Source organism: Camelus dromedarius, chromosome 11 (genome assembly GCF_036321535.1).
Source record: "Camelus dromedarius isolate mCamDro1 chromosome 11, mCamDro1.pat, whole genome shotgun sequence".
NCBI classification, from domain to species: Eukaryota; Metazoa; Chordata; class Mammalia; order Artiodactyla; family Camelidae; genus Camelus; species Camelus dromedarius.
In genome coordinates, this window is record NC_087446.1 from 51,035,892 (window position 1) to 51,049,219 (window position 13,328).

General features: G+C 36.6%; 1 protein-coding gene across 1 annotated transcript in view; it reads left to right on the top strand.

Moving 5' to 3' along the window:
- ARID2 (AT-rich interaction domain 2) overlaps positions 1–13,328 on the top strand; it is a 137,094-nt gene that overhangs the window by 120,620 nt on the left and 3,146 nt on the right. The window contains exons 17-20 of the mRNA XM_031462714.2: positions 3,510–3,648; positions 3,740–3,825; positions 5,258–5,381; positions 5,471–5,562. Coding sequence (XP_031318574.2) covers positions 3,510–3,648; positions 3,740–3,825; positions 5,258–5,381; positions 5,471–5,562 — 441 coding nt within the window. The remainder of the gene's footprint in view (positions 1–3,509; positions 3,649–3,739; positions 3,826–5,257; positions 5,382–5,470; positions 5,563–13,328) is intronic.

A 13,328-nucleotide genomic window follows, 5' to 3' on the forward strand; every position in this document is an offset into this window, starting at 1 on the left:
ACATGCTGTTTATTTTGGGAAACGGGGATTGGTTATTGATGAAAAAGTAGCAGTAAGGAAACCTGCTCTAGACGCACTGCTGAGCAGTGGTGGCGTCCCACTTCGTGCCTTGCCCTTCTGCCGTCCCAGAAGAGTCCGCAGGATTCTGAAAACTCACTATTTTGCATTGAAATTGCATTTGAGCATTTTAAATCCAAATATTTCATACAATGGATTTGGAAACCTTAACTTCTTTCCCCCTTCATATGATCCTTACGGCCATCCTCATTCATTGTTTTAGAACTTCACCTTGCACCACAATCAAAAACTGGTTTGTATGACTTGAATAGTTAGATGAATAGAGAGAAAATGGACTTAGGTTGAGGGGACAGATAGTAGATAAGAGGGAAATGATTCTGGGTTAGGCAGGTAAAGTGAACACGGAAACATTCATGTTGTCTTAAAACCACACACAGTGTTGTATATAGTTGGTATATTTACTAATTTAAATCGATTTAAAGGAGCACTAACTTTTTCCTTTTTTCTTGTGGCTGGTAAATTAATCAGTTTTATGTATTGTAAATAAACTTGATTCATTTAATTATTGCAAAGTAGTTTAAAAATAGGTATCATTTTGACTAGTGGCAGGGAGTAGTGCAATAGGGTTTTGGTTTATGTGCACGTGTGTCTGTGTGTGTGTAAACAGTTATACCTTTCAACTGATAAATTAATAGTATTTAGATAAAATCTTAAAAGTACAGTAAGAAATGTCTTGTGACAATTATTAGAGATCCAGTCATATTTATTTCATACTAACAAAGTAGCATTGTTAGTATTGAAAATTAAAAGAAATTCTAAAACTAAAAACGTACCTACTGATTGTAGTTTCATAGTAAACTTTTAAAAATCACATCTCCATGACGTACTTATTTTATAACTGGAGGTTTGTACCTTTGACTTCTTTCCCCCATTTCACACCCACCCTGCCTCATCCCCTGCCTTTGGCACCTCCAGTCTCTTCTCTTAACCTATGAGCTGGGGCAGGGGTCTGTATTGTTGTTTTTCTGTTTTACAGCTTCCACATATAAATGAGATCATAGGATATGTATCTTTCTCTGCCTGACATATTTCACTTAGCATGATTCCCTTGAGGTCCATCCATGTTGTCACAGATGGCAGGATTTCATTCTTTTTTATGGCTGAGTAATTCCTGTTTGTGCATCTGTGTGTGTGTGCTCACGCTCATGCACGTGTGCACTTTTTTTTTCCATTCATCAGTCAGTGGACACTTAGGTTGTTTCTGTATGTTAGCTACTGTAAATAATGCTGCAGTGAACATGGGGCTGCACGTATCTTTTCAAGTTACTGTATTCATTTATTTGGATAAATATCCAGAAGGGGAATGGCTGGATCATATGGTAGTTCTATTTTTAATATTTTGAGAAACCTCTATACTGTTTTCAACAGTGGCCGCACCAATTTGCATTCCCAACAACAATGGACAAGGGCAAGGGTTTCCTCTTCTGCACATCCTCAACAATACTTGTTTATTTCTTGTGTTTTTGATAGTAGTCATTCTAACAAGTGTGAGGTGATAGCTCATGGTGGTTTTGATAAGTGATGTTGAGCACTTTTTCATGTACTTGTTGGCCATCTGTATGTCTTCTTTGGAAAAATGTCTATTCAGAACCTCTAGTCATTTTTTTAATTTTGGGGTTACTGCTGCTGAGTTGTATGAGCTCTTTATATATTTTGGATATTAACCCTTTATCAAATATCTAATTTGCAAACATTTTCTCCTATTCAGTAGGTTGTCTTTTCACTTTGTTGATTGTTTTCTTTGCTGTTCAGAAGCTTTTTAGTTTGATGTGGTCCCACTTGTTTATTTTGGCTTGTTTTATTTTTATTTATTGTTGCCTTTGATTTTGACGTCAAATATACAAAATCATCACCAAAGCCTATGTCATGGAGCTTACCACCTATGTTTTCTTCTAGGAGTTTTGTGGTTTCAGGTGTTACATTCCAGTCTCTAATCCATTTTGAGTAATTTTTTTTTGTATGGTGGTTGAGTTGCGTTCTTCTGCATGTGGTTATCCAGTTTTCCCAACACTGGAAAATTATTGAAGACACTGTCTTTTTTCTTTTATATATTTTTGGCTCCTTTGTCACAGATTAACAGACTATATATGCATGGGTTTATTTCTGGGCTCTGTGTTCTATTTCATTGATCTATGTGTCTGTTTTTATACCAGTACCATACTGTTTTGATTACAATAGCTTTATGATGTAGTTTGAAACCAGGGTGCATGGTGCCTTCAGCTTCTCATTTTTCTCAAGATTGCTTTGGCTCTTTCAGCTCTTTTGTGGTTGCATACAAAGTTTAGGATTATTTGTTCTATTACTGTGGAAAATGCCATTGGAATTTTGATAGGGATTGCATTGAATCTGTAGATTACTTTGTGTAGTATGGACATTTTAACTATGTTAATTCTTTGAATCCATGTTAGTTTCATGATAAACTTTTTGGAAGTATTTATACAGATGAATATAAATGGTATGAAATATGTTATCTACAGTGATTTTTGACATTGTCTTTTATATTTCAGTATTCAGTTATTTTGATGGAAATTTATTTTAAAATGCCTATCATTTCCTGAAGGGACTCTTAATTTGAAATATTATATATGTGCTCCACATCAAAAATTAGCTCAAATATAGACATATTTATCTGACATCCATAAAATATTAAATCCTGAGAGAGCTCTGCCATAAACTTTAAAGATATTGACTGTACAAATATTTAAGTTATTGATTAGTAATTGAAGCCTTTTGATGTATTCTTTGCTGTCTGGACTCCAGTATTCTCGCTCATTGCCATGTAGTCTAATAAGGGAGAATGGTGTCTGATTTTCTTCAGGTTTCTGTTCTGGGCCAGACACACTCAGACATTCGTATTAATAAGCCGCAGGGTCTAATTCCAGGGTCTTTGAGTGAGTAAGATGTGATGCTGGAGAAATGAGAGATGTGACTTTTTAAACATGGATGGACATACAGAATGTGAATTCAGGTAAAAAGTCAGACTCCAAAATTTGAAGCATTTAGATTGTTAGATTGAATATACTAGAGTTTATTATATGTAATTTGAAATCTAGTAAATGCTTGAGCAGCTTCTAAAAGCACAGTCAAGTATGGTATTTGTTTATAAGATAATGTTCTATTGTGTTTTAAAATGAAATTTCATTTACTTTCAGGAGATTCTTAGCTGACCTTGATTGAAGGTAGGGAATTAAGAATGAAACAGAAAAGCTTAAAACAAACTACCAGAAGTGTTCAGAACAGTTGAGTATTGGAGTGTAAGCAGAAGTATTTAAAATATTCTTTGAAATAAAACGAACTTGAGATTTGTTTGCACTGTTTTGCTTGATATTTCTGTATATTGGTCGGGAGCTTTTGAATTAGGAGAGCAGGTTTTCTACTTTAAAGACTCTATCTAAGTGTCAGAAAATTTCTACTGCTTTTATTTTTTGCAGGTGGTTTCAGACTCCCTCACAGGTTTTCTACCATGCAGCCACTGAACATGGAGGAAAGGACGTATATCCAGGGCAGTGTCTTTGGGAAGGCTGTGAGCCTTTTCAGCGGCAGAGGTTTTCTTTCATTACTCACTTACAGGTACACCTTCTTAGTGCTATTTGATCGGTCACTCGCTTGGCTGCATTAAAGATCATGATGCATATGTTTTTTCTTCCTCTTTCTCAAAAAGGACAAGCACTGTTCAAAGGATGCCCTGCTTGCAGGATTAAAACAAGATGAACCAGGACAAGCAGGAAGTCAAAAATCTTCTACCAAGTAAGGAACATGAGTTACTTCCTGTTGTACATGAAAAAAAAAAATCAGGAAACTAAGCAAAACATAGTAACAGTGAAAGGCAACTTAGCGTGTTGGAGGACGGGAATCCTGGGTTCTAGTCCAGCTCTACCTTAACCAGCTACGTATGTGCTCCCTGTTCTAGGCATCACTTTTCACAGTGGCTGGACCACATGTGGTACTTACTACACGGTCTCTTAAGTACCTTGTAGCTCTAACATTTTGATTCTACTTTGTAGACAAGTCATTGAAGTAACTGCACCCACGGATGTGTAGCTGCAGCTGCGGAGGGCCGACTATAAAGTCACACAGGGATTTTTGACATGTAACTTATGTTGCAGTATGTTTAATTTTGCTCATATTTGGAGGAAGTTAATATTTGCTACATCAGTTACAATAAAAATTTTTATCACTTATACGTAAAATCTAATAATCATTCTTATCTGTATCCATATACAGATACCCTTATCTGTAGACATCTATATGTAGTACAGATAAAAACTGGTTTACAGTTTAAAGATTGCTTTAATGTTAACTTATTTAATATTCAGAGTTATTTTAATTGTGTAAAAAGGTACCAGAAGTATCCCCACTTTACCGATGCGAAACTTGAAGCACTAAGGGGCAAACCGAACTTTTCAAAGTCCCGCAGCTAGTTACGGTGTTAGAGATCCGGTTTTCCCACCTGCGAGCCTGTGCTCTCCCCACTTGCCTCCTCAGGGTGCAACAGACACTGATGCAGCTTTTCTGCTGGGTGAAGCCTAGAGTAGTTTGAATCTGATTTAATGTAAAATCTGTCTCTGCAGTCCCTCCATTCTGTATCTTTCCTCAAGGACAGTAGAGCTACAGTAGAGCTATACTGAAAGGATTGATTGAAATTAGTAAATAATGATGAAAAATAAAGTGATGCAACAGAATAATAGTTTGAAATGTAGTGGTTAGCATAATTTCATATTATTGTCATACTAGGTTATCTTTTCCTGGGTGACCTACAGCTGTACCAGTACATTCTTAGATTTTATTATTTTACTCTTGGGTACCGTTCAGCAAAAATAAATTGCGGCTCAAGTTGTAGACTATTCTTTGTTAACATCTTTACATTGCATTCAGAGATGTGAACTCTACAACTTTGATACTATGTTGTATTTATAGATGAGCTGCACCAGAACACTGTTGTTTGCTTTAAAGTTGATAGATTGGAAAATAAAAGACTTAACTTCTCCTTGATACAAAGAGCCCCTTTGCCTAGGCTGACACAGAGTGTAAATATTAACGCTGGTCCATTGGGAACTTTTATTCATCCTGTATCCAAAGTTTCAAAGTAACCACTGTAGGGGTTGGCAGGTTGGTCATTGGCTGTCAGTCTGTCTGCAGCAGCGTGTTAACGGTCTCTTCCTCTCCCTCGTCAATTTAGGCAGCCAGCTGTGGGGGGCACAAGCTCAGCTCCCAGGGCGCAGAAGGCCATTGTGAATCATCCCAGTGCTGCCCTTATGGCTCTGAGGAGAGGATCAAGAAACCTTGTCTTTCGAGATTTTACAGTAAGTAAGCACTGAAAGCCTTATCTGTAAAGGTGTGAGCACTGTATGATTTAGATCTTTATTCTTTTTCTTTTCTTTTTCTTTTTAAGGATGAAAAAGAGGGACCAATAACTAAACACATCCGACTAACAGCTGCCTTAATATTAAAAAATATTGGTAAATATTCAGAATGTGGTCGCAGGTGAGTAATCTGTTTCCCATAGCCAGAGTGAATTCAGATTGTTTTGCTTTAAGTTAATAAGCTTAGATATCTGCACTTAATTCACTGTTTTTCCCATCAATTTTTTGGATATACCCAAAAGCTTATGTCAAGGTCAGGCCACCATGGACTCATAAAAGCCAAAAACGTAGTTTAAATAACCGAAAGGTGTTCTTTTGACTTGTTTCATTAGGTTAATTTTCTTGCTGGTCATAGAATTTAGAGCAAAAAGTAGATCCACTGAAGAGAAAACTTAGGCTTTTGCTGGAAGGAAAAATGGACTGATCACTTGAATCATGTGGAATTAGAAAGGAATTCAGTTTGATAATTACCATTTTAATGAAACCATCAAAGTCATAGATATGCTAAGATTTACTATAATACTGTGAAGTTTTAAAAGTTACTTTCTAATGGACTTAAGAGAGAACTCAGGGTTTTGTGAACCTATAGAAACTGGGGACAGTCATTCTGACCCTTGAAAGAGCAAGTGTGGATCTGTCGCCCTTGTTCCCCTGGAGTCGTGAAGCTGATCTCCTAGCCCCCCCTCCACCCTCAGCTGGCCCGGCTCAGGCGTCCGCGTGAGGGGGTGTCCTCTGATGGCACCTCGCCTTCCGGGTGGTGGTTTCCTCTGCTAGTGTCTCCTCCCACGTCCTGTCGGTCCCATCTCCTCAGTGCATCCTGAATCTGCCTCAGTTCTCCTCTCCCCATTTTACCACGTGTTAATTAGGCCTTTGACTTTCCAGCTGGATTTTCTAGACGTAAAAACAGTGGCATCAGTTACCCAAAAAAAAAAAAAAAAAAAAAAAAAGCAATGAATTTAACTTTAAAACTTCTGTAAATTAAAGGTGAATAAAACTTAAGACTAAAGTTTCAAAAAGTTTTACAGTGACAAAAGTTTCTATATTTATTGTATCAAGTATTCTCACAGATGAATAAGAAAAATCCTTAACGCTCAAAAAAATAAGCAGTTTTTCAGGGAAAAAAAAAAAGAAATATGAAGGCGTCATCACCAGCATCTCCCTGCTCCTTCCTGCTCTTCTCGCCGTGCTCCCCTCCCACCCCTCCTTTTGCCCCATAAGCCACATTTCACTTTCAGCCAGACTAAACCACATGCAGATTCCTACTCACGCAGGGCTCTTTCCTGCCGCGCTGCTGGACCCTGTTCCAGTGCTCACACCGCCCCCCGTGCCTAGAATGCCCTTCTCCCCATGTCGCTGGCCTGCCGAGTATCTGCAGACCCTCCATGATTCAGCTCCGACACTGGCTCCTGGCTGCTGCCTTTCCTATGCTGGGTTTCCCTTCCCCATCCAGTTTGTTCTTCTCTGTTTTTATAACACGTCTGTCTTGTAACAGTTCATCTTACTGTTTTGTAAGTATTTTTTAATATGGCTTTTCCTCCCTACTGACTTATGTGCAGACTTTCTCTGATTAATCTGCTAGTACATTAGAGACAATCCCTGCTTCCTATTCGTTCTTCAAGGCTCAGCCCCAGCCTCCTCTTCCTTTCCTGACGTCTCCCTCACTGCCCACCTCCGACCTGAGGTGCACCCTGCGCATTGCATGTTACCACCTTACATGATGAGATCTGTGAAAGCAGGGGCTTGAATATTCATTTGTGGTTTTGTGTCCTTGGTGCCTAGCATAGTGTTGGGAATGTAACAGTGATTCAGTAAACATTGGATTGATCGATAGATGGAAGGAAAGAAGATCTCACAAATTCATTTTTCCCTAGAGTTCTAATCTGGCATTTGTGCAGACATTTGGAATTCTGAAAGTAATTTTATCACTTTTTCCTCACATTCAAATTGCACGTTCTCAGACTTACAGCAAAGCCACTTTGGCTAGGTCTAATGTAATTATTGAACCAGAAGTTTTCATCTGAATATTTTTGTTTTGTTGTAGATTTTATTTTATTTAACTCCAAACCTTTCAAATGTCTTTGGCATCTTTAATTGCTATGATCTTAGACTAGCAGAAGCAAAAGAAATAAAATAATCAAATTCCTCCCATTCACCTACCCAGTCTGGGTTGAAATCCCCATATAGAACCTCTATTGAACATCTCTGGTGATGGGGAGTTTTGCTAGAATACTGAGAGAATCTGGCAAAACCCACATATGTGAAGAAGAGAGTATAGGAAATCAGATACTGCAAAAGATAATTCTCTGTTGATATATTTCTCATCTCTGGTGAAGTAAGTTATAGGGTGTGATTTTTTTTTTTAAACCAAAGCAAATTCTATTTGCAATAAGGAAATTACAGATCAACAAGAAGATATATGGAAATTTACTTTCATTCTTATAGTGCAGTATACTGAACATTATGAAATGTCAGCATTTTTTTCATTTCAAGTTCAGAATCTGATTGAATAATGCAAACTGTTTAAACACAATTTATCTCCTTTCTGATTAAATTTGAGCTTTGGAGAATTGCAATATATTTCTCATCTTTTTGATATATGTAACTTTTATCTGTGAAATACATGGGTCTTATTCAAAAATCAAATGATACTTTTCTTCACTAACAATGAACAAACTGAAAAAGAAATGAAAGATTCTATTTACAATAAATCAAAAAAGTAAAATACTTAATCATATTGACCAAGGAGGTAGAAGGCTTGTACACTCAGAAAGATAAAACACTGCTAAAAGAAGTTAAAGAAGACATAAATAAACGGAAAGACATCCTTTGTTCATGGATTAGAAGACTTAATATAGTTAAAATGTCAGGGACGGGGAGGGTATAGCTCAGTGGTAGAGCCCTTGCTTAGCATGCACGAGGTCCTGGGTTCACCCCTGTATCGCCATCAAAATAAATAGGTAAATAAATAAACCTAATTAACTTCCCCTCAGAACAAAAACAAACAAAACATAAAATAAAATGCCAATAGTACGTGAAGCAATCTATAGATTCAATGCAATCCCTGTCAAAATTTCATTGAAATTTTTTGCAAAAAAAGAAAAATCTGTTCTAAAATTCATATGGAATCTCAAGGAAACTTGAGTAGCCAAAACTATCTTGAAAAAAGAGAACAAAGAGGACTCACAATTTCTGATTGCAGATTTTACTGCAAAGCTATAGTAATGAAACAATACACTGTTTTTAATGACATAAAGATAGACATATTGACTAGTGGAACAGAATGGAGAACCCAGACCTAAGTCTTTACGTATATGGTCAAATGATTTCAGTAAGGATGCCAGTCTTTCAACAAATGGAGTTGGGAAAATTGGAAATACACATGCAAAAGAATGAAGTTGAAACCTTACCTAACACCATACACAAAAATTAACTCAAAATACATCAAAGACCTAAAAGTAAGATCTAAAACTATAAAATTCTTAGAAAAAGCTTAATGACATTGGGTTTGGCTGTAATTTCTTGGATATGAATCCAAAGGCATGGATAACAAAAGAAAAAATAAACAATTGAATTTCATCAGAATTAGAAACTTGTGCATGAAAGGGCAATGATCAACAGAATAGAAAAGCAGTCCCCAGAATGAGAGAAAATAATTACAAATCATATATCTGATAAAGGGGTTAATACTCAGAATATATAAATAACTCCTAAAACTCAACACCAAAAACAAACCAAATGAAAAATGGATGAAGAACTTGAATAGAAATTTCTCCACCAGATAAATGGCCAAAAAGCACATGAGAAGGTGCTCAACATTACTAATAATTAGGAAAATGCAAGTCACAACCACAATGAGATACCACTTCATACTTACTAGGGTGACTACTATTAAAATCAAATAACAAACAAAGAACAGAAAACAGTTAAGTGTTGGCTAGGTTATGGAAAGATTGGAACAGCTGTACATTGTTGATGGAAATATAAAATGTTGCAGCCACTATGGAAAAAAGTATGGCCATGCATCCAAAAATTAAACATTTGATCCAGCAATTCCACTTTTGGGTATATACACAAAAAAATTTAAAGCAGGGAGTTGAATAAATATTTATGCACATTGTCATAGCAGCATTCTTCACAATAGCCAAAATGGAAGCAACCCACGTGTCCATCAACAGATGAGTGGATAACTAAAGTGCAATGTGTGTATATGCAATGGAATATTACTGCACTTTAAAAAAATAAAATTCTGATACATGCTACAGCATAGATAGACCTTGAAGACATAGTGCTAAGTGAAATAAGCCAGACACAGAATGACAAATATTGTATGATTCCACTTACGTGAGATACCTAGAAGGTTCCTAGAAGAACCAGATACATAGAGATAGAAAGTAGAACAGTGGAACAGCCTCCAGCAGGAGATTTGGGGAGGGAAGCAATGGACAGTTCTGTTGGTAATGGGAAGATGAAAACGTTCTGGGCATGGATAGTGGCGATGGTTCAACAGCAATGTGAATGTACTAAATGCCACTGAACTGAATACTTAAAAATGGTTAAAGTGGTAAATTGTATTATTTCTATTTTACCACAATTTAAAGCTAAAAACAACAACATAAAGATTTGGGGAAAATGGGGAGTGACTATAAATGAATATTTGGGGTAATGAAAATATCCTAAAATTGATTGTAGTGATGGTGGCACAGTTCTGTTACTATACCAAAAACCACTGACTTATATACACTTTAAATGGATGAATTGTATGGTATGTGAATTTTATCTCACATAAGGCTGTTATAAAAAAAATAAATTTTTAAAAATTAAATGGTAGTAAAGAGCTTTTGACGAATTATAGTAGTCCCTTGCTTCCACTTCCAAGGAAGAGCTTTCAACAAGATAAGCTTATTTTTCTGGTATTTGCCTCCATGTTTCTAAATAATATGCTTATGTTACTATTCCTTAATTTACCTATTTTACACTTTACCTGTTGAGTCTTTTTCTGAAAAGCTGAGTACTGTTAAAACCTCTCTTCCTCATGCTTTTCCTTTCCTCACAGCGTTGTGTCCCAGTTTGGGGTTGAGTCTTAAATCAGACGCTGTTACAGTGTTGGACGCTGAGCCCGCTGCTACTCTTACTGCATGTCCTTCTCTCCCTCTGTTTGTCTAGGGTTAGTGATTGTCTTGCTTCTTGATTACAGCTTTTTGTGGGTTTAATGGTGGTTTTTCATATATTTCCATCAGTGTCTTTCAAGCCTATGTATAAGCTACCTAAAAACTTAAGACACAATTATTAAACCTCTGTCAGTTCTGTTTTTTTGTTTGTTTGTTTTTTTCCTCCTTGGAAATTGTCCTTTATAATCTGGACAGCTTGCTTTCTAGGCCTGGTACACAGCTGTTCTTGGAAATTCCTTCTGTGTTTCTTGAATCCCACTTACTTCTTTTACTTGATTTACTCCCTCATTGAGATAAGGCACCTCCTCCAATAATTTCAAGACCTTCTGTCTAAAAATGTGTTAGTCTGCCCTTACTCTTGGTAGTTTAGCTAGAGAACTCTAGGTTGAAAAATCACTTTCCATTCAAAATATGCGGGCATTGCTCTGGTGTCTTCTAGCATGCAGCTCCGCTGTTGGGAAGCCTGGTGACATCCTGGTGCCCATTCCTTTGTGTGGGATCTATTCTTCCCCCTCTGGAAGTCCTCAGGTCTTTCTTTTTTATTTCCGATATTCTGAAATTTCATGCTGATGTGGTTGCTGATTTCACTGAGACGTTGCTCTTGGTGTGGGTGTTTTGTTGTTGTTGTCACTGAAGTGGGCATTTCATTTCAGTGAATCCTTTCAGTCAGGAGATTCATGTCCTTCTCAAATGGGAAGTTTTCTCGAATGTTTCTTTTTGTAATTCCCCGCTGCCCATTGTCTCCAGTCGCCGTTTCTTGAACGTCTGTGTTTTTGGATGCTAAACCCTTGTGGTGTAGCATTGGTCCTCTAATTTTCTTTTCTCTTTTAGCTTTTCATTTTTTCTGTTTAATCTGTTTTCAGGAAATGTCCTTGACTTTATTATCAAATCTGTTGAATTATTACATCAGCTATCATGCTTTAACTTCGAAGAGCTCTTTTTCTCTTTCTGAGTTGCCAGTTGTCGCTGTTTTATAACATCCTGTTCATATGTTGAATGCAGTGTTTTCTCATCTATCTCTGAGGACATTAATGCCAGTATTTTTTAAGTTCTTCTCCCAGTATGGTAGCTGTTCACTCAAAATTCCTTGAATGTCTGAGGATTTTTGGCTTTATTTTATATTTTAAGAATGAAATACTGCAAGCCAGTTGGAAGCTCTGGGTGCATGGTCCCCACGTGTCACTGGTGATTGCCATTTTAGGATGACCCCTGATGAGCCACTTTGTTTATTAGAAGCCCCTCAAATACCAGTCTCTGTAAAGATTGTTACCCCAGGGAAGAATCTCTGATTTTCTTGCCTTCGGAGGTAACTTGAAAGAGAGTCTGTGACGTTGTGTATTCTGGAACAGAATGGGGGAGGGGGACCAAGAGGCTCCCACTGTGTTGGAGTGTGTTCACTGTCACCCACTCCCAGTTCTCCCCCCAGTTGATCCCTAACCCTCTAGCTGTCACACTGTCTATGTCTCTGTAAGTCCTAAGCCTTTCTGGTTTAGTTTCTACAGAAAATAAATTTCTTCTATTCATTTTGGGAGGGAAAGGAGAAGAACTTATATTCAAACTGCTTTATCTTCCTAGAAGCTGATTTGTCTTAAACAGTTTTCACTAACGCTGCTTACAAATTATTCCTCATTATCTATTTAAGTGCATTAAGTGACACAATGTTTATCCTTTGTTAAATATATCAAAATGGTAAAGGATCTTTTGAAATTTGAAATTAAGAAGAATATTTTATACAACAAAAAGGCATATTTCATTTTTTATCTAGTGAGGGTTTAATTCTTTAAAGCACCCCCAAAATAAAAGATACTAATTTATATCAAAAAATGAAATTGTTATTTTAAAATCACCCTAGAGATTTAAATTTAGTCTTTCTAGTTTTATCCATGTGACATAAAATAAAGAGTATTTTTTAACATGTGACTGTTTATCAGTTTGGAAAATATGATTTTATTAAGTTTGTGAAAGTAAAGGCTTTTTTCTTTGTCAAAATGTCCATTGATTATAGAGGGAAGATAATTTGACTCCACTTAGTAAGTTACTTTTAAATCAGACTTTTTGGGCTATTTTTTCTTTTCCAGGAAAAAAAAATGTAGAAATTTTATAGTTCAGTTTAAACTTTTGATAAATCTTACCTAAAGAAAAGTATAAAAAACAGAAGTGTAAAGGTCAGTGAATTATCACAAAGTGACCCACATCTGTAACCAGCCATCCAAGTTATGAAATAGAGCAACACTAGAACCACAGAGGCCGTCCCGGTGCCCGCCAGTCTTTGCCGCATCCTCTTCTGTGGGGCCGCCATCCTCATCTGTAGCACGGTAGATTAATTTCACCTCATTCTGAACTTTATATAAGTAGAATCTTACGGTATATTTTTTCTTGTGCTAGCTTTTTTTTTTTCCACTCAGCATTGTTTGTGAGATTCATTCCTGTTACATGTAGCAGTACTTTGTGTACATAGCAGAATAGAATTCATGTAGAATATGCATATACCCAAATGTATTTTTTCCCTTCTACACTTGATGAACATATGGGTTCTTCCAGTTTGGGACTAGGAAGAATGATGCTGCTGTGAACATTCTGTGAACATTTTTTGGTCATAAAAATACATATTTCTGTTGACGTTTTTCTGAAGAATTGGTGATTCATTGGATCTTTAGTACGTTAACACCAGACAATTCCTAAGAGGTCTGATCAATTTAGACTTCCTCCAGCATTGTGT